The sequence below is a fragment of the Hoplias malabaricus genome, chromosome 11, assembly GCF_029633855.1.
Source record: "Hoplias malabaricus isolate fHopMal1 chromosome 11, fHopMal1.hap1, whole genome shotgun sequence".
NCBI classification, from domain to species: Eukaryota; Metazoa; Chordata; class Actinopteri; order Characiformes; family Erythrinidae; genus Hoplias; species Hoplias malabaricus.
In genome coordinates, this window is record NC_089810.1 from 5,183,473 (window position 1) to 5,204,990 (window position 21,518).

Genomic DNA, 21,518 nt, shown 5'->3' on the forward strand with positions numbered 1-21,518 from the left:
TCTGGTCTTCTATGTGGATGTGTACGCGTGTGAACGTCAGTTCCCGGTTGTTGCACTGGGTATGTTATTTAATTTTATCATTTATCTCATACCTCATTGCATTAACATTAAAATATAATGCATTTTGCCGGTTACTTCAGTTATTATTTGGCTGTGTGTTATAATGGCTTATTGTAGCCTGGCCTAATACTACAGAAGAAGTCTACACAAGGATTCGGCAGCTGTCCTGGTGATTCCTGCAGAGCAGAGCAACAGTAAGCATGCCGGCCCCATTAATAATTACAGGCCAAGTAGTACAGACAGATAGAATTGCATCCACTGACCAACTGCTGCTGCTGGTTGGGAAAGATGTGGACACTTGATGCCACTGGTAGGAAGCTGCTGACAATGCTACTTTAGACGTTTTCACTGCTTCTGTCATTGGATCCCATTACTGTAGTGATCTAGTAACCCACAAACTGCTCACAGCACTGTTCTTTCCCACATGAGGGTAGTCCTTTTAGAACCAAAAGAAAAGACTTAGCAAATGAAATGTATATTATTCATTCATTCATTATTTATCTGTAAGTGCTTATCCAGTTCAGGGTCACAGTGGGTCCACAGCCTACCTGGAATCATTGGGTGAAAGGCCGGAATACACCCTGGAGGGGGCGCCAGTCCTTCACAGGGCAACACACACTCACACATTCACTCACACCTACAGACACTTCTGAGTCACCAATCCACCTACCAACATGTGTTTTTGGACTGTGGGAGGAGTCACCCGGAGGAAACCCACGCAGACACAGAGAGAACACACCACACTCCTCACAGACAGTCTAATTGAGTAGTCAATTAGAGTCCGTAACTTGAGTTGGAAAAGATAGAGAGCATAACCAGCCTCTCGCAGGGTGCATAGGATGGCTCCCACCTTCCATGCCTTTGTTCATGATGCTAGCTAGTGCAAACGTCTGGTAGCTGATGTGACAGATCTAGTCGGTTTGCTTTCTCCATTCATGGCAATAATCACAATTTTACTCATTTTTTAAAGTAGAAATGAATCCAAATTCAGGAGACAGCTAAACTAGACAACTCAGGTTACAAGTTAATTTCTGTGGGAATTCAAACAGGGAAAAAACTTACAGAGAAATTAAACTTCAGCCATGTACAAAAATTTAAAAGTGCCACCAACCAGACTTTGATGGTTGAAAATCTACACTTAGTTCCACAAAGATTCTTCTTTAAAGAACGGTTTCTGTGAGATGTGCAAGCATGAAGCATCACTTGAAAGTTAATGGAACCCTCAATAAAATGCAGTTTCTCTATCAATTAAACGTGAGTCATAGTTTTAAAAGCGTGGGAGTAAAATCTACAATCACTCCAAGGATGAAAGATGTTTTCTTAACACTCTTATATGCACAGACATCTGATGAGAGCTAAAACATTACACCCTCAGTCTAAATAACTGTTATTTCCTTCCGCAAATGTCACCTGGTTTTCTGTTTTACAATAGGGCAATTACATTAATCTGGGTCTTCCACCTACACACCTTTTTTCATAAAAGTTACCCTGCTCTAGATTATCGTCCATGTCTGGGTGTGGCAGCTGGCAGTGTGCCATGCATAGACACACAACAATCTATCAATCTTACACTTATATGCACACACACACACACACACACACACACACCCTTGCGTGCCTGGTCCCGAGCGTATGACCTCACTCGGTGCTACCATCTGGAGGCTGAGGTTTGACCATATGGTAACCATGGCAACCATGGTTGCCCCCCTCCCCCCGCCTCTGTGCTCCACACTATGTCTCAAAAGATAAAAGTTCTGAATCACTTCAAACTTCATACTTCCAACATCGCACATACGCAATAAAACTCTGCACACTGTGGTACGGATGATTTATAAATCTCCTGAAAACAACTGAAAACCCGCAAAAACAGATTGTAGCATCTGGGGACTTGCTAACTTGCTAATGTTTGTATTGAAGTTTGCTTGAAATAAGCCAAAAACAAAACAAAAAAACACCCAGAGTTACTGCTAACACAAACAAAACCAGCTAGCTAGCAAAACTATTAGCTAATTGAAGGTATATTTTTAACCCTAAGTCGTAACGCTTATAGCTGCTGCTAACAATTTGCTAAAACAACTGCGATGACCCTATAAAACTAACCCTGAATCTTCTGAAGTATACACTTTTAAAATCCAAAGTAACACAGACAAAATGAGCTAGCGAACAAAAATGTTATTAGCTAATGGAAGATTTATTCTCTCCCAGTGTGTGGCTTTTGTTTTTTTGCTTTTTTCAGTGCGTGTGATGTTCTCTGTTAATTGGACTTTTCTGTGGGGTCTTTTCACTCCTTTCACAGCCTTGAATTTAGTCTTGAGCTCCACTTTCACAAGGTGTTGGATTGGTTTAGAAATTTCACACTCTGTTTGTACTATGAAGAGCTTATACTCCCACTCACATTTAGATCCAAGTTTCTCATGGCAGCCCCCAGACATTCTCTTTACAAGATCATATCTGAACCTGTGAGACTAACAAAACAACATTTTCTACCAAAAGGCACAAATACTTTTATAAATAGTTTGAGAATCCAACGTGAGATAACAGTGTGGGTGTCTGTGCAGCGATGCACGTACCCACACACCCCCACGGAGACATAACAAATGGGGCTTGTCCGGGATTACCCCCCGAGGCTGATGAAGGCCAGTTCTAATCCTAACCCCTGGATTATGACTAAGACAAACACACACGGCCATCCACCCCCTCAGTATTATTCACTTAGCTATTAAGACCTCCTCATAAATGCTTGCATTTTTGTGTTATAGACTACAGTTAGGAGACATGCTCTTTGTGAATGTGGCCAAATAAATGCAAACGATTACTTTTGTTTAAGTCAGTTTCACAATATTTTGCAGATATCAGTGCACCAGATAACACTGAAATGTATTTAATAAAGTTAACGACTCCATGCTTACTCTGCTCTAAAGGAATGTACAGATCAGGCTTGGGGTGTTTTGATAAGACTGGTTAGTTATGTTCTGATTCTCTTAACATTAACAGAATATTTCACTGTAAATATTAACCAGACTGGAAACACATAGTTCCTGTCCTTGAATTCTCTAGATACACATACACAGGCATTTACATACACATATGACAACCACTGAATTCCCCATGGTGTTGCTCCAAATATCCTCTGTTATGCCTCATCCTGAGGGTCCAGTGGGTCCCAATCATACCTGGAATTACTGAGCACAAGGCAGACAAGGCAGCCGTCCATCACAGAACAACATATACTCACCCACTCACACCTGTGAGCATTTACACGCAGCCAATCCACCTACACTGTTAGAAAAACTGTCACTGTGGTGGTACCATTTGCTGTCACTGTGGTGCCACTCTCAAGGGTACATACTCTGTACCTTTAGGTAGGGAACATAATTGTAGCTTCTCCTATTACAATTGTATAATGTTCTTTTATTTTACACAGTAACGAAATCTTGGACATATTCACCTCTCCTTTTGGAACAGAGGATGTAATGTACCTCGGGGGAACACAGCTGGACTTTAACACCACTGTTGTGGGTACATTTACACTGTTTGTACCTTTAGTGACCAGTAATGTACCTGCACTGTTCCTTTTTTTTCGCTGAGAGTGCACCACCATGTGTTTTGGGATTCTGAGCAGTAACTAAAGCAACCAGAGGAAACCCACACAGACACAGGGAGAACACACCACCCTCCTCAGAGAACTGAGGTGAGAACTGAACACCGGACCCGAACATAACCAGCAGAACTACGTCTCTCACTCTGGCAAAATGGCTTGAACTGTGAAATCTTTATTAGCTGTGAATGACACTAGGATAAAGACAACACACATTAGAGAAGACAAAACAGAACACAAGATGTATGATTACAGACAAAAGGCAAGCACAGTACGAGCAAAAGACCACCGTCAGAATGATATGATATGTGAGGCAATGGGGCGTTACAATAATGGATAAATAAAACGTGCAGAGCCTCTGTCATTGCTACTCTGGGCTCAGCACTGCAGAAACTGCACTATGTAAGTTGTGAAGGAGGGCATCATGCTGAACTTGAGCTTAGGGCCATCATGCCTAGTGTCAACACTGGGCTCCGGAGCTCTGGACCGTCTCTGGGTGAGGTGGACTGTCACCTGAGGTACAGAACTGATCTTTCAACATCAGCCACCGACCTCGCTAACTATGTCATGGCAGAATACCAACCAATCCTCACCTAAATGTTTCAGCATGTAGAGTAAAGCCTTCCCAGAAAAACTGAAGCTATTACTGCAGCAAAGAGGTGGGGCATTCTCTCAGTCAATACCATTAATGTCAGAGTAAATAAACTTTGGATGTGGCCACAAACGTTGACCACACAGTGTATGTATTTGACCATTGATCAACTTCAAGAATCCCCTGTCGCATACAGCAACGGCAGACTGGAAGCTCTTGTCCTCCTTCAGTGGTCCATGAAAACATGCCCCAGTCAGAGTCCTCGATACTTCCTGATACGATAAACACAGGCTTGACCACTTCCCTAAATGTAAAATAATATAGATAAGCTAATGGCAGAATTAACTTCCTTAGCACCAGCTTTGCTTCCTCAGTGGGTTTCAACAGGTGAAACTGACCTTCTCTTTTTGCCCTCTCTGTCTCTGTCTGTCCAGGGCTTTTCAGTCAGATCTGAATCAAACAAAGATAAGAACTGGAGGAAGAAAAAAACTTAACTCAAGCCAAAAAAAAAAAAGGCTCAAATGTAAAACATTTAATTGTGTTTCCCACTCATCAGACTTTTGGTTGGTTGCGTTTCCACTGCCTGATTTATTGCCTCATGTGAAATGCATGCGCTTACTGCACTGAACAGTATCTGGGGCACTGAGCTGTCACTCAAAAACTCATTAACTAATGGGGACACGCTCCTGAATAAAAAACCTGCCCACACAAAAAGTTGGTGTCAGAATTACAAGTAAAATCAGGCAACGCATAAAGAGGACAGGCAGCATCACGGTAAAAGGACCATGGGTTTTAATGTGTGCGCAAGTTCTTAATTTCCTCTGATATTTTAAACAATATGTTTGATTTTTTGGCACAGATCTGACTCCTGCTCTGAGCTGAGTTTCAGTGTTTTCTCGCAGCACCTCAACTACAATGTTTACCTTCAATCTCACAGTAGTCTAAGTTTCATAGCTCCGAGCCCTGATCTGAAATCAGACCTCCGTGTACTTGCATATATTTGTCTCTAAGACCAAAGAAAGCATGACTGATCTAGAATCAGTTCTTTACAGGTGAACACAGGCTTCTTCTCGTTCTAATCCACCAGAGCACAGCTGCCAAAGCCGAGAGTGCATTCTTCTCATTTTCCACATACAGTACGCTCCACACCCTCTCATTGTGCGACAGCACGTCTGCTCGGGCCCACTCGTCATGCGCTGCACTGTCCCCTTTCACGACCCACACTCTGCAGACAGATTTAGGTACAGTAAGGTGGGGTGAATGGACAGGAAGTGGATGCTCCGCTGCAGGGAGCTGGGCCAGATCCCACAAGCTTCCTGCTGGATCTTGTACAGAAACTGTCCCCGAAATAAACCGCCACTGACAAAACACTCACGTCACACTGGGGAGTGGTGCACGGTCGGAGAAAACCCGAGCTAAAATAAGCCAAACCAGTTTAGCCAGGATGGGGTTAAAAATGGTAACATCCGCAGCCCAGTCTCCAACTCTCTGCTCATGTCTCATCTCTCTCTCTCTCTCTCTCATATGCTGTTCCCAAAACAGCACTTTCCATCTGCATGGTTGTCATGGCGATGGGGGCTCAGAAACCGCACCTGTGGAGCAGGCGGCCCAGGCCAGCTCGCGCCCCATTCGCCGGATCATTGTCTTAGCAACTTAGTGACCTATAGCCAGCAAGCAGGGATCTGCCCACATGCAGTGGGAGAGGAGTCAAAGGCCAAACTGACTCACCGCAACAACGGCTTCATCACTGAAGAGTCTCTCAGATAATGGAGAATGTACCTTACATGGATGTGGAATAAGAGCACATCACAATCATTTCAGAATAAAAATATCCGTAACAGAAGACATTTGTGTTTATTTAATATGCAAGATACTTCTAATGTGTTCTAAAACAATAGAAGCAATAGTGGGCGGCACGGTGATGCAGTCACACAGGGACCTGGAGGTTGTGGGTTCGATTCCTGCTCTGGGTGACTGTCTGTGAGGAGTGTGGTGTGTTCTCTCTGTGTCTGCGTGGGTTTCCTCCGGGTGACTGTCTGTGAGGAGTGTGGTGTGTTCTCCCTGTGTCTGTGTGGGTTTCCTCCGGGTGACTGTCTGTGAGGAGTGTGGTGTGTTCTCTCTGTGTCTGCGTGGGTTTCCTCCGGGTGACTGTCTGTGAGGAGTGTGGTGTGTTCTCACTGTGTCTGCGTGGGTTTCCTCCGGGTGACTGTCTGTGAGGAGTGTGGTGTGTTCTCCCTGTGTCTGCGTGGGTTTCCTCCGGGTGACTGTCTGTGAGGAGTGTGGTGTGTTCTCCCTGTGTCTGCGTGGGTTTCCTCCGGGTGACTGTCTGTGAGGAGTGTGGTGTGTTCTCCCTGTGTCTGTGTGGGTTTCCTCCTGGTGACTGTGTGTGAGGAGTGTGGTGTGTTCTCCCTGTGTCTGTGTGGGTTTCCTCCTGGTGACTGTCTGTGAGGAGTGTGGTGTGTTCTCCCTGTGTCTGCGTGGGTTTCCTCCAGGTGACTGTCTGTGAGGAGTGTGGTGTGTTCTCCCTGTGTCTGTGTGGGTTTCCTCCAGGTGACTGTCTGTGAGGAGTGTGGTGTGTTCTCCCTGTGTCTGCGTGGGTTTCCTCCTGGTGACTGTCTGTGAGGAGTGTGGTGTGTTCTCCCTGTGTCTGCGTGGGTTTCCTCCGGGTGCTCCGGTTTCCTCCCACACTTCAAAAACACACGTTGGTAGGTGGATTGGTGACTCAAAAGTGTCCGTAGGTGTGAGTGTGTGTTGCCCTGTGAAGGACTGGCGCCCCCTCCAGGGTGTATTCCCGCCTTGCGCCCAATGATTCCAGGTAGGCTCTGGACCCACCGTGACCCTGAACTGGATAAGGGTTACAGATAATGAATGAATAGAAGCAATAGTCTAAATTTAAAGAAGAATAAGAAATGTTACTTTATTAATGCCCTTGGATTCCATTTGACTCCATTAACTCTTCCTGGAGGTAAATGAAAACAAGTGAGTATTTTTTAAGCACACACGTTATATATTACAGGCAGTAAACACACACACAACTAACCATAGCACCTGGGGAGCAGTTGGGTGTTAATTGCCTTGCTTAAGAGCATTTCAGCCATGGATATTGAGGGAGGAGAATACACAGTTCACCTCTTGGTCCTGGGGATCAAACCAGCAATAGTCTCTTTTTCATTTTAAGAGCACATCTGACGCTGGACGAGACCCAATTTAAATTTCCCAATGTAAACCATCTACCAAACATAGTTATCAAGCTTCAATACCATCACGCAGACGCTATTTTTTGACACTGATACTGGCACGGCTACCCCTCAGATTCTGTAAATACTTCAGTCGACCAACAGAAAGTTTTAAAGCCGCGAAGTGGAGAAACTTTTCCTTCGTCTACAAAGTTATCATTTTGGAGAAACAAGTTTTCTTACAACAGCAATGAAATGTATTCGGAGAGATGTCAGACAGAGAGAGGCGAACAGAGGCTGCTGGAGAAAGATAAGTGCGGAATATCTGGCGATGTGTGCTCTCTCATGGCAGGTGTTCTGTCTGATCATCTGACTTTAGCACAGAGAGAGAGAGAGAGAGAGAGAGAGAGAGAGAGAGAGAGAGAGAGAGAGAGAGAGAGAGAGAGAGAGAGAGAGAGAGACAGAGAGAGAGAGAGAGAGAGACACAGAGAGAGAGAGATATTTGCATCAAGCCAGGAGCATACACCTGCACAACAGATGTTGTGATGTACCAGGCTTTCTCCCTCCCTCTCTCTCTCTCATTCCTCCCTCTTCCATGCTCTCTCCTTCATGTTTTTGTCTTCCTCCTCTCCACAGTGTCTTCAGTCTGGAACTGTTTTTTTGTTTTACCTCCACAGAGATGCCAGTGTTCAGGTATTAAACTGATCAAGCAGAAAATACTAAATCCATTGACGATGGGGAAAAAAATGAACCTGACCCCATTCTGTAACAAATCTGTCCTGAAATAGCACACACTCTCGCTGTGTGACGTCATGCTGCTACATCTGTATCTGCTCCAGTGCGGCTGTAGTGTGTTTGTAGTGGATTCATCATGCAGCTAAGAAACAGCAGACAGCCGATTTAGAAACCTGAATTCTGCCTCCACCACAAAACATAGTTCCCTTCACAGACGCTGCGCTGAATTTGAAAATCGTGTTCTTATAAAAATAACAATCTCATGGAAATGAAAAAAGAACGTAGTGTGGTCAGTGGTGCGTCTGCAGTGCCCCCCATGGATTGGTGTCTCTGAAGTCCCAAAGTACGATGACACGTCACAGTTTGCAAATAAGTGAGCCAGCGTTCCCGCCCCCTGTCCACACCTCCTGACAATACCCTCCTCATAACACACTCATACTGAGCTCGCTGCATTACATCGCAGAAAACACCGCACCAGAGCCCCGCCCCCTCCACAGTGCCTCTTGCATTGGCCCCTCCCAATTCAGAGGATTTTTCAAAGTTCAACTAAAGGTAAGTTCAGCTGAAGCAACGGGATGTAGACACTACACCAAAGAATAATACAATAATATGACTTTAATGATCCAGAAGGATATTGTGGCACAATCACGATGCGGCATAAAGACCTGGATGTTTCACGTGCAGCTGAGAGGATTTATTTGAAAAAGATTTGGCTTTCTTTGGACCTCCAGTGTTTGTAGACAACAGTAGCCACACAGCTTCAGCGAGCATCTCTTTACGTACTGAATACATCTGGGATAAATGTGATTGTGTGCATAGCCATTAAGAAAAAAACCTAATTTCACTATTGGAAAAGAAAAGGTGGTCTCTTGTTGTTGCTACTCCCACATCTTCTGTCTGTGGGAGTAGAAGGAAAAAGAGAAAACGCAACTGTTACAGCTGTGGAGAGGTGGTGTAATCCAGAGAGTTTTAACAGCATCAGCAGGCGGCGAGGAGAATGTGCCACACACACGCCATCCACAGCGGCCTTGAGACTATAGATAGCTATATTAAACATGGACGAGAGAGCATGCTGTGTACACACACACACACACAAACACAAGTTGTGTCCCTAGAGTCTTTAGCAGCTGCTGGAACCACAGATTCTCCTGCTGTGTAGAGTCTGTGTGCCTCTCTGCCTCCTTCCTCATGAAAACAGCAGTGGAGCTAATGGGCGTTACACTAGTCTTCTTCACTAATGAGTTAATAACACACTTGCTAAATGCTAAATGCTAAATGCTTTGAAATAGACCTGTGTTGAATGGAAAAGGGGTGAACCTTAATCTTATATTAGGACTGGGGCTCCTCTCCAGAGATTACACACGCACACTCAGGCAGCAGAACAGAGAGTGTCACTCATACACACACCACATACACACACACACACACAGACACACACAAACACAGATACACAGAAAAGCATACACATGTTCTCAGAATGTGCTTGTATCCACTTCAAATGTAATGCTTTTCCGTGCATTTGGCCGTTTTAAGCAGCTGAGGGCAGAAATCTAGGAAAGGGCTTTGAACACGCATTCTCTGCTTCAACTTCCCTTCCTCTCCCCATCCCTCGTACTGCCTCCTCTCTGACTCAGATGCGTCGTCCCATACGGTCTGTTTTTATATATATTATTAAGCTATAGGCACAGCGCAGACACTAAATGTAGTTTTGCACTGAGCTAAAAAGAGATTATCAATAGATAATCAATGGAGAATTAACACTGCAATTTAGCACAACACTAATCTTAGTCTAAATCTATGAGAAACTGCTCCATATATTTTATAGCAAAGCTCCTTTCATCTGTCTATAGCGCAGATGTTAATGCTGCCTCCTTGCCCCACTGGTACCCATCTGCCATGAGAATACCAATACCATTATCCACCAAACTGCATTTGTCTCCAGCCGCTATGTGGGATGAGCTCACACTAAAAGCACTATCAATCTCCTCTCTGTTTCGGTTAGACTGCCCTTAATGTCCCTGCTGAGAGAGAGAGAGAGAGAGAGAGAGAGAGAGAGAGAGAGAGAGACAGAGAGAGAGAGAGAGTGAGAAAGTGAGAGAGAGAGAGAGAGAGAGAGAGAGAGAGAGTGAGAAAGTGAGAGAGAGAGAGAGAGAGAGAGAGAGAGAGAAAACAGTCAACTGATCAGAGATAGCTCATGATCCCGCGAGCACAGTGGATCCATCCTCCCTGTAACATGTCAATCACTCAGCTCTGAGCTGCCATGGTCTCATGGCTGTTACATAAGCCAGTCTGCACCAGTTTGTAGAAGTTTCTAGGCACGGTGGCCATTGGCTCTGAGGTCTCATAGTGTTATAAAAACAATAATAATCATGATGCGCTGTTTGAACCATCATGTGTTTTTTGGGTGTGAAATACACAGTCTTTACATTTGGTTTCCTTTCATTTTGAAGCATGTAATTAGTGTGAAATATTCTGGAACTGTAGAATCAGAGCATGCACCAAAAACACGTAAACCGAAACTCACATACACACATTCATATATACACTCACTGTAATACATTCACACACACACACACACACACACACTGCTCTACTTTAGGTCAAATTGTGACACTTTTGTGGTTGTATGCTCTAAAACCTGGCTTTATTTATTTATATTCCACCATTTATCACCACCTTTTAACCCCTTAAAGACTGTTTGTAGATGTCTTTTGTGGCAGAGACATCTGGATCTGTTTTAGGGAACGGAGAGAACTCCAAATATAGAAAAGCATGAACTGATATAAGGATGTTGCTCTATTCCTGCTCCATATGTGGGTAATAATGACTTATTTTTGCTGTCTCTGATCAATTAAAGTGGAAATGTCTCCAGACTCAGGAGACGGCTAAATGCATTAGCGAAAGTGCTCGAGTTACAAATGAGTTTCTGTGGTAAACAAATGAAAGCCACGTACAAACAGTTGTTATTTCCGTCAAACATGTCATTCCTCCTTAAAACACGATGAGCTTAGAGCTACGTTTCCCCACAACTGTAGACCGTCCCTTTAACCACTGGTCTGTACTGTGTCTTTAAGAGTTTTTTACGTATTTAAATCATTCATTGTCTCCAGTTCAGAGTCGCTGTGATATTTAAATATCAGCCCTGTTCTGAACCTCATACAAAAAGCAGACCAGATTGAAACTCTCATTACAACATCAGCAAAAACGTGCTAAAATGTGAATGTGCTACAGTGCTGTAGGCCGAAAAGTCTTTAATGTAGACGTATTGGTTTTAGTGACATCAACACGAGCCACTGCAGCAGCTTTCTGTTTTCTGTTAGAGCCGTCAGGAACGAATAGTGCGTTTTAAAGCCTGAATCCTGTTTGCATACGATAGCAAATGACTGTTTCTTTAAATTGGCACATCTGTTTTTCTGTATTTTGGCCCTTTAACATCTTAAGTAACACTGATTAGCAGCTCTGCTGAAAGGCTGCCATTTCCTGATGTCGTAAACACAAGGACATTTAAAAACCGCATTCCTAAAAACTTGTCTGACCAGTCCACAGTTCTTGTTGTGTGTGTCCTTTGTGATTTTCCATACTTTGTCAACACCTACGGTGCCACTGTGGCCACATCAGAACACCCCTGCAGACCAGACCAGACCAGGCCGTATCTACATATTATTTCTAACCACTTTGCTCAATGCTACTTTGCATGTCACATGCAAACACACACTCTGTCCAGGGGATGACAAGACAAATGACAAGTCTCTGTGACACTCTGCTGTTCTTTATCAGCTCAGATGAGAGCAGGTGTCAGTGGTGAGGCAGGTACTGTTTGAATTTTTCATTACCCAAAAGGCTCTGCTTTCACCATGAGCCCAGAAAGATGACAAGTGTGATATGAGTATTACTGCAAAAGAGAGAGAGAGAAGTGTGTGTGTGTGTATATATATATATATATATGGCAGTAGTAAGGCACAGAGAGAGAGAATATGAGACAGAATCAGGGATGGAGACACAGAGAACAGAAAATAAAGATTGAGAGAAACAGAGACAGTGCAGAGAGACCAAGCTAGAAAGAGTGAACTGGATAGAGAACGAAAACATCAGAAAGAGAAAGAGGAATACAAAGAGAGTGGGGGAGAGAAAAAGCGAGAGAGAGAGAGAGAGAGAGAGAGAGAGAACTAACAGCATGTTAAATAGGGATTGTTCAAATTCTGCTAGTCTAGCAGATCTAGCCATAGCACGCTAGTAGCTTACAAGCTATGCAAATCCTGAGCATTCAAGAAAAGCAGCCTCTGTAGACCATACAGAAATATGAAAGGGCTGGGCCACACAGAAAAACCCACTGCAGCAGAAAGCTGCCTCTCTCTTGGAGCAGGGGAAGCTGTAATCGCCCGGTGACAGCCCCCCAGTCCAGGCCTGCCGGCAGCGCAGATAAGGCTGCTGTGGAAATGTGGATTCCTGTCCCCCTCAAACAGGGCTTTATTAAATAGATCCAGCCTGAAAAGCCAGTTAACAGAAATGAGAGAGAGAGAGAGAGAGAGAGAGAGAGAGAGAGAGAGAGAGAGAGAGAGAGAGAGAGAGAGAGAAAAAGAGAGAGAGAGAGAGAGAGAGAGAGAGAGAGAAAGAGAGAGAGAGAAAGAAAGAGAGAAAGAGAGAGAGATAGAGAAAGAGAGAGAGAGAAAGAGAGAGAGAGAGAAAGAGAGAGAGAGAAAGAGAGAGAGAGAGAAAGAGAGAGAGAGAGAAAGAGAGAGAGAGAGAAAGAGAAAAAGAAAGAGAGAGAGAGCTAGCTTGTGCTAGGAACAGGAAAGCGGGTGCTAATCTAAGCCTTCTTATTGTCCTTTAAATAGAAAATTAAGCATTTACTCATACTCTCACATACCTTGAACATTTCAGTGTCTTTACACACACACACACACACACACACACACACACAGGGATCAAAGCTCAAAGAACTTTCTGAATGAATGCTAATGCTAGGTGTGACCATTTCCTATGTCGCTAAACTGTACAACAACATGCTGCCTTCTGGCGTCGGTTTTATCCGAAAAACAAGTTCCGCACCAGGAGACACAGCATGAACACCTTCTGAAGTCGGAAGCTGAAGTCGGATACATCAAAATTTTCAATGCAGCACAAGCTAGCCGAGTCGGTACATATGTTGGTAATGTTCTATACTTAATTCTAACATTAACATCATTTTAAACATCCACAATGAGAACATATATGCTGTTTTGCAATATTTATGTCCAAAAAACGCCCAAAGAAAGGCTAAAATCAACAAGACATGACAATAAACCATGAGAGAATCCATTTTCCTTTTTTTTCCTTTTACTTTCTACACAACCACATGAATGCAACACAGTCAGGGGGTATGAGTTGGTCCTCAGAAGAAACTACCATCCGACCATTACACAAGACAGGGATACCCACTACACACTGCACCCTACTCCTAGCCACACTGACCACTACATTTCACAGTAACCTCTTTCCTTTCTCCTTTACAAAAAATATCCTGTCTGTTCAGACAAGGAACAAGTCAAACAAGTCTTAATGTCTAACTAATGTGGTGGGCTGGTGATGATGGGGGTCCACTGGTGGAACTGACCCACTGGCTAAAGTAATCTTTGCAGAAAGGGCTGGACAGTATTGCAGTATTATTTGATGCTCTGCAATACAAAACATTTCAGTGATGATTATATGATTTTAAAATACATCATTAATATTTCAATATACACTTTCACATATATTTATCTGTTGTTCATTACAGGGCACTGTCTGCAGTTTAAAGTACCACGCCCACCTTTAGATTGGTTAGAGGCCACAGGATACACTTGGCTCAGTATCAATAGCGCAACCCACATTTTAATATCCATCCAGGTGTTTATACAATTTCAGATTAATACAAACTTCATCAGCTTTAATTGCTTTTCTCACAGATGTGAATCAATGAAAATAAATGAAAATCAATGAATGTTCTTCCTTCAGTCCGAGCCTTTGAATCAGCATGAACAGGTGGGCCTCGTGTGCTAGAATAAACATGGGTGCTAATGAATAAGCCAGGCCTCCTGCTCTCTACAGCTGTATTACAATGCATGCGTAATGAGCTCCACTCCTGACTCAAATTGTGATTATGTAAAACACAGCTATGCCTACACACACACACACACACACACTCTCTCTCTCTCTCTCTCTCAAACACACACACACACAGCTAAAAAGAAAACAGACTGTTATGTGATGCCCACACCTCCTCTACTCCCATTCCTTCCATTTCTCCCCTCCTGCTTCTCTCATACCTAATCCTCCAGTGTCATCAGTGGGGGTTGGTGGAGAGATGCTTCTCATTAGCCATATTCTTCCCTCCCCTAAGCCAGGGCCTCCACCTCAGATCAATCATCTTCTCCTGCTACCTCCCTCCCGAACTGAATCTACTCACCCCCCACCCCCAAAAACAAAACACCATGCCTCTCTGTTTCAACAAATTCGACTGTGTAAGTCACCTTCTTTCATCCCTCAAATTCCCCTTGTTTACTAGGATCCAGCTGAATGCCCTGAGCTCATCCCCCCTGTGTGTGTCCTTTAGCGGTCAGAACCAGGCCACAGTGCTGAGGCAGCAAGACCCATTCACTCAGAACAGTGAGTAAGGACGTTTAGAGCCACAAAAGTCCAGCTCTGTGTCTGTCAGTGACACACAGAGCACTGTAACCTTCAGCTCGCCACACTACACACAGCAAAGGCCTGTGAAAAGCCTTTCTCACGTCTCTCAAAGACAGTGAATAAGCCACTATCCTCAGCCTGACATCTTAGCGTCTTAAAGGGCACTAGCTCTCCTCACATTAAAAAAAAAAAATGTTTGATATAATGTGCAAACAAGTTTTAAAATATACCATTCCTTTCAGGCTGCAACTCTTCGCATTCATTTTTGTCACACATCAGTCTATTCATCGTTTAACAACCTAGCGTTCTCATTCAGGAGTGTTTCAGCCCCGACTGCTTCCAGAATGCAATGTAAAACATGCTTTTACAAATGTCACACAACAGTACAATGACATTTTTACTTCACGTTTAACCAGTCCATGGCAGTGAACACACCTGGAGGAAACCCACGCAGACACAGGGAGAACACACCACACTCCTCACAGACAGTCACCCGGAGCGGGAATCGAACCCACAACCTCCAGGGCCCTGAAGCTGTGTGACTGTGACACTACCTGCTGCACCATCACGCCGCCCACTTTTATTGTGTTGTTTTAAAAGAAGAGTATGTAATGTACCTTTACGGAACACAACTGGACTTTTAAACACTGTTGTACCTTTAAAGGTACATTTACACAGTTTGTATCTTTAGTGACCTCTACCTTTTTTTCTGAGATTGTAACAGTGAAATGTTATCTGAGGTAGGGATCTTTTATTGGAGACGAATAAATGGATGAAACTTAATATACATTAAACAGAGATGATAAAACCAATTTTGGAAATGTTTTACTTAATTATGAGCTACATACACCCACTACATGATCCTCAGTGAAGGCTATGGTTCAGTGCATGGTGAAATGGTTCTTCAGACTGATGGAGAATGTGTTGAATATGGTTCTATGCAGCACATTGCTTTGAGGATGGTTCTATATAGCATCAAAAGGGTTGTTCTACTCTTAAAATGCCCAGCCTGTTACAACAGAGGAGCCCTTTTTGATGGTACATAATACAACCATTAACCTCACCTTCTCCATCAGTCTGAAGAATGATTTCAGCAGATGGTTCTCTATAGAACTCATGGCTCTATACAGAATGACTGGCTTTACTAAAGAACCCTTATTGCAGCCTTTTTTTTTCCATTTAAGCATGTTAAAGTATACAGTAATGCTCTTACATCTCAAACACAGCTAATAGCACAATGACATCAATCATAAAAATGACCTACGATTCATAAATCTGAACAAACCCCATAAGAGGAGCCTCAAGGGCCATTATATCACACAAGACTAATGTAGAATACTTGTACTTTAAAGGTCCCTCACTGGTAGCAAAGAGCCACACAGTGCCCATGGGCTGTAGCTCAGACCCCTCAACATGAATACACTGTGATCTACATTAACTACATCATAACTAAAGGCATAACTGTGAAACAGCTACACTTTATGTAATTACCAGACAATCTGTCATAGCTAAGAGCAATGAAAGCTTAATGAACAAAGCTGTTTAATCTCATGGGTAGCTACTCGTATTAAGATCTGGGGCAGATGTTCTGATGTTCTTGGCTGGTTTTGTTCACAGTTGACTTCCATCTCCAAAACCACTGCACAAACAAACAGAAACATAAAAGAGAGGAGGACGACGGGGCGGGGAAAAATTCTTAAGGGCATTAGCGGCACGTTTTATGGGCTGTTAGGCCGCAGATTCGGTTTTGATCAGATCCACTGACCGTGACCTGCACAGTAATGGAGAAATGGGAGAGCGATGAAAGACAGAGAGAGAGAGAGAGAGAGAGTACTGTGTGTTCTGGTTCTCCTCTGCACTGCTATCAGCATTCCTCTGATCTGGCTCTGTGCCAGACGTAGCCCTGCAACTGAGATGGGTCTGACTGGCACACACTATCACTGACTCCGCCCCCTTCCCTACGTCATCACCATCAGCATCATCACCATCCTCTGCATAATACTACTCTTACAGGACAAGACAGTGATCACTAATGACATACTACATAACAGTAATAAATAACTAATACTAATAACTCTCTCTCTCTCATTACTGCATCACTCCACCTACCTCGCTCAAACTCCATCTACACAACGTCAGCGCCCAACAGAGCCCTTCAGCAAACTCAAAGACCATTCAACTTCCCCACAGCTTCTTTAACAGCGCCTTATTTCTCAATTCTAGTGCTACGTTTAGATCCAATCCATCTGCCTCGAAAGATCTCACCTGTGTTTATAGTCATCTATATCTGTTAATAGTGTCTAAGACCTTAGCCACTGCTGATGACAGGGATATCACTGCTAGCATAACAAATCTGTACCACAGAAAGGGTTAACTATATAAGAGGATGGTATTCAATTTTAATGCGTTAAACATTACAAACACAGACCCCTTGAGCATGAGCTGATACCTATAGCTTAGGGATCTCCCCAAACGTTGATCCAGGTTCCAGTATCACACTATATCTGACTGCTCTTTGTTGTCATAGCGCCTGGCCATTTTAAAATCCCGGCCTGGAACCTGGATCTAAGGTTCAGATTTGACCTCTGCTATAGATTTAAAGGAAAACTAAGTAGTATTTTTACATTACAGCTTCAAAATGCTTCATCGATCTGTAATCAGGAGAATAGAGCGTCTGTCATTGCTACAAACTGCAGAAACTACACTATGAACATTCTGAAGGAGGGTAAAAAACAAACCACTCCTTCCAACATGATTTCAGGACAGTGCTGTACCCCTAGGGGGGGTCCTGGAGCAAAAATACTAAATCTTACCTAGTGTTCCTTTAATTAGATAGATATCCTCTTATTACTGTCCTCTACTTCACAACAGTAAACACACAGCTAACAGCACCAACAACATTGTTTGTCTCTGACTGCTTTTGATTGTGTCTTTCATTCATTCATTATCTGTAACCCCTTATCCAGTTCAGGGTCGCGGTGGGTCCAGAACCTACCTGGAATCATTGGGCGCAAGGCGGGAATACACCCTGGAGGGGGCGCCAGTCCTTCACAGGGCAACACACACACTCACACCTACGGACACTTTTGAGTCGCCAATCCACCTACCAATGGAACCTACCAACGGAAACCCAGAGGAAACCCACACAGACACAGGGAGAACACACCACACTCCTCACAGACAGTCACCCAGAGGAAACCCACGCAGACACAGAGAGAACACACCACACTCCTCACAGACAGTCACCCAGAGGAAACCCACGCAGACACAGGGAGAACACACCACACTCCTCACAGACAGTCACCCAGAGGAAACCCACGCAGACACAGGGAGAACACACCACACTCCTCACAGACAGTCACCCAGAGGAAACCCACGCAGACACAGGGAGAACACACCACACTCCTCACAGACAGTCACCCGGAGGAAACCCACACAGACACAGAGAGAACACACCACACTCCTCACAGACAGTCACCCAGAGGAAACCCACGCAGACACAGAGAGAACACACCACACTCCTCACAGTCACCCAGAGGAAACCCACGCAGACACAGAAAGAACGCACCACACTCCTCACAGACAGTCACCCGGAGGAAACCTACGCAGACACAGGGAGAACACACCACACTCCTCACAGACAGTCACCCGGAGCGGGTATCAAACCCACAACCTCCAGGCCCCTGGAGCTGTGTGACTGCGACACCTACCTGCTGCACCACCGTGCCGCCCTGATTGTGTTTTTGTATGTGGATAGGGGGAGTGTGTTCTATTCCAAGCTACGTTTGTGAACAAACAGGATCTGTTTCATTCTTTTCGCTTCCAATATAATTTCTTTCTTTCGTTCATTCATTCTTCCAGATCTGAGCTTGATTTAGAATTAACCTTTTATCCTAAATATAGCCTTAATATCATTCACAAACACAAGCACCTCCAGTCTGAAGACCCCAAACCAAAGCCTAAACCGACCCCTAATCCAGCTCCTTACCTTTCCTCTGGATGATGATCCTCAGCAGCGGGTTGGCGGAAGACAAGGCTTTGTGGAAGTTGTCGTCGTTGTTGATGGGCAGCAGGTCCCCGTGGATGTCAGCGTATTCCAGAAGAAAGTCCACTCCCGGGATGCGGTGAATTGTTTGTAGCAGCTGGTAGAACTCCTGGAAACTTCCGGCACCGTTCTTCTTCAAGGCAAAGCGCCGGTACTCCGCTTCAAACTGCAGCAGCAAACACACGGGTTACTCAGGCGTGACATCATCACGGACCGAACTAAACATAACCAACTGCTCATGAAAAGGTAACCATGCTTTTTCTGCGATGGTGGATTGCCTCTTTTTCCTGAATTCCTTCTACTTCCTACTCTTTGTAACACTGAGCTTTTTAAAAATTAAGCTTTCTGAAATCCCTCCATTGTAGGACCTTTGTGAATCTGAATATTGTTAGTGTCTATTATCCAGCCTGGGATGGCCAGTCTGTGATATGTGAAATCAGAAAGGCGTAAAACGCATGAGCATGTACTCTCTCACACACACACACACACACACACACACACACACACACACACACACACACACACACACACACACACACACACACACACACACACACACACACACACACACACACACACACACACACACACACACACACACACACACACACACACACACACACACACACACACACACACACACACACACACACACACACTGGCAGCAGCAGCTCGTCTCAGTATCATTTCTGAGGCCACCTGCGCCCGCCTTTCCCTTTGTTGTGCACTTACGGCTCTACGGGAGCCTTTGAGGTGACAGATGAACGGGGAGGGACGGAGCCAGGGTCAGTCCAGCACTAGTACACATAAAGACTGAGGTGGGCATCTAAACATGGAACCTGCACCCACCCAAACGCAGAGAGGGAACAGGTCTCAGGGAGTTTTATCAGTGCCCAATCATCCACAAACACGAGAGACGGGGAGATGTTCTGAGCGCTGGAGAGAGAGGTGGTGGAGAACCGAGGGAGGGACAGGTGCTATGATGCTGCTGAAGGGTATTAACAGGGCTGGAGGGGGCTGTGTGTATGGGGTGAGTTAATGCTCAAAGCCCTCAGAGGGAAGCCGTTTTTATGCTGTTCCTTTTCTTGGTGTCATTCTCAGGTATGAATTCAGGGCTTGTTTACAGCAGGGGTTTGATGTAGTTCAGACTGATTTATTTCAGGTCTGTCTGGCTCATGCTGTCTCTCTTCATTCATATTATTTATAGCAGTGATGCACTAACATGGGAATTGCAGGCTGATGCTTATATCCAATTGTTTGCCTGTAGATGTCGTCCGATGCGGATTTACGAACACTTAGGACACGTAGATCTACCTGGATTAGCATTCCACAGAAACATCAAGTGAATAAAAAACTATGTATCGCTAATTTGATTTGATTTTTCCCCTTTTCACTCAGTCTCTGACAACATTGATGTGGTTGAATGAAAGCCACTCGTTCTTGTTTTTCCTCTTCCCCCTGGGATTAAGTCTGATGACTAGATGGAGCCTTTAATAGCTGGAGCGGTGCGTTTTCAATCAAGCTATCCACTGCCTCCACTAATGTTGTTTGCCACTTTGAAGGCTCTTTAAAGTGAAGTGCGCTCCCTGTCTTGCATCTGTTGAAGGTTGTACAGGCGAGAAGTTCATGCCGTTGTGGTAATGTACAAAGCGAATGAGTCTTATGAGAGAATGAGTTGCTAATCTGTTTTGTACACAAATCGGCTTTACAGAATTCCAGTGAGCTTCGCCTAGGCCTCGGTGGCAGGAAGCACTCCCTCAGAACATGAGGAAAAACCACAGAGAGGAGCCAAGAATCACAAGAGGAAACCATCCTCCAATGGTTGACACCACAGCAAAACTAGACAAAGGGTTTGCTGCTCTTTAAATGCATCACCTGCACATTCCACAACAAGTACAACGTCAAACACAATCGACTCTAGGCACGCGTCTGACGATGATACGGATGTATTTGCCGTATTACTGCAGCAGGAGAGAACCCAGTGTGCACAAGGGAACCCAATAATCTGCCTGCCCTATCGCAGATTCAGCTCCCCTGAACTCACAGGAACTCCAGAACTTGGAAACTAGGACTTCTCTGACAATTGAAACTCCAAACCGGAGGAACAGGGTGGCCTTGCCCTTAAACGAGGGGATGCCTCACACTCTGGAGAACCTGAAACTGGAGGAAATTCCAACATGGAGGAACAGGGTGAGGGTGGCCTTGCCCTATAGCAAGGGGATGCCTCCCACACTACAGAAACTGGAACTCCAACCTGGAGGAACAGGGCGGGCTTGCCCTTAAGAAACAGTGCGTAATCCTCAGCCTTGGGACGAGGTCCAGGACGTGAAAACTAAGTCACGCTGAGCATTGTGTCAAACTTTAGTTGAATGTACAGGCTTCGTGCTCTGTGTTGGTTTTGTTTATGAGGACAGACTAAGTAGATACAGAGATTTTATAATGACATCAGAATTTAAATGTGATTTTAAAAAGTGTGAGAAAAAGTTCACAAAATGGGACTGTCATTCATTCATTATCTGTAACCCTTATCCTACCTGGAATCATTGGGCGCAAGACAGGAATACACCCTGGAGGGGGCGCCAGTCCTTCACAGGGCAACACACACTCACACATTCACTCACACACTCACACCTACGGACACTTTTGAGTCTCCAATCCACCTACCAA

General features: G+C 44.4%; 1 protein-coding gene and 1 long non-coding RNA gene across 2 annotated transcripts in view; one reads left to right on the forward strand and one right to left on the reverse strand.

The window, feature by feature from the left end:
- Positions 1-15,525, forward strand: part of LOC136709252 (uncharacterized) — a 39,186-nt gene extending 23,661 nt beyond the window's left edge. The window contains exon 3 of the long non-coding RNA XR_010804476.1: positions 15,223-15,525. This is a non-coding gene — a long non-coding RNA (uncharacterized lncRNA). The remainder of the gene's footprint in view (positions 1-15,222) is intronic.
- The window catches only part of pard6a (par-6 family cell polarity regulator alpha), a 47,372-nt gene that overhangs the window by 19,999 nt on the left and 5,855 nt on the right, over positions 1-21,518 (reverse strand). Inside the window, exon 2 of the mRNA XM_066684357.1 lies at positions 18,795-19,017. Coding sequence (XP_066540454.1) covers positions 18,795-19,017 — 223 coding nt within the window. The remainder of the gene's footprint in view (positions 1-18,794; positions 19,018-21,518) is intronic.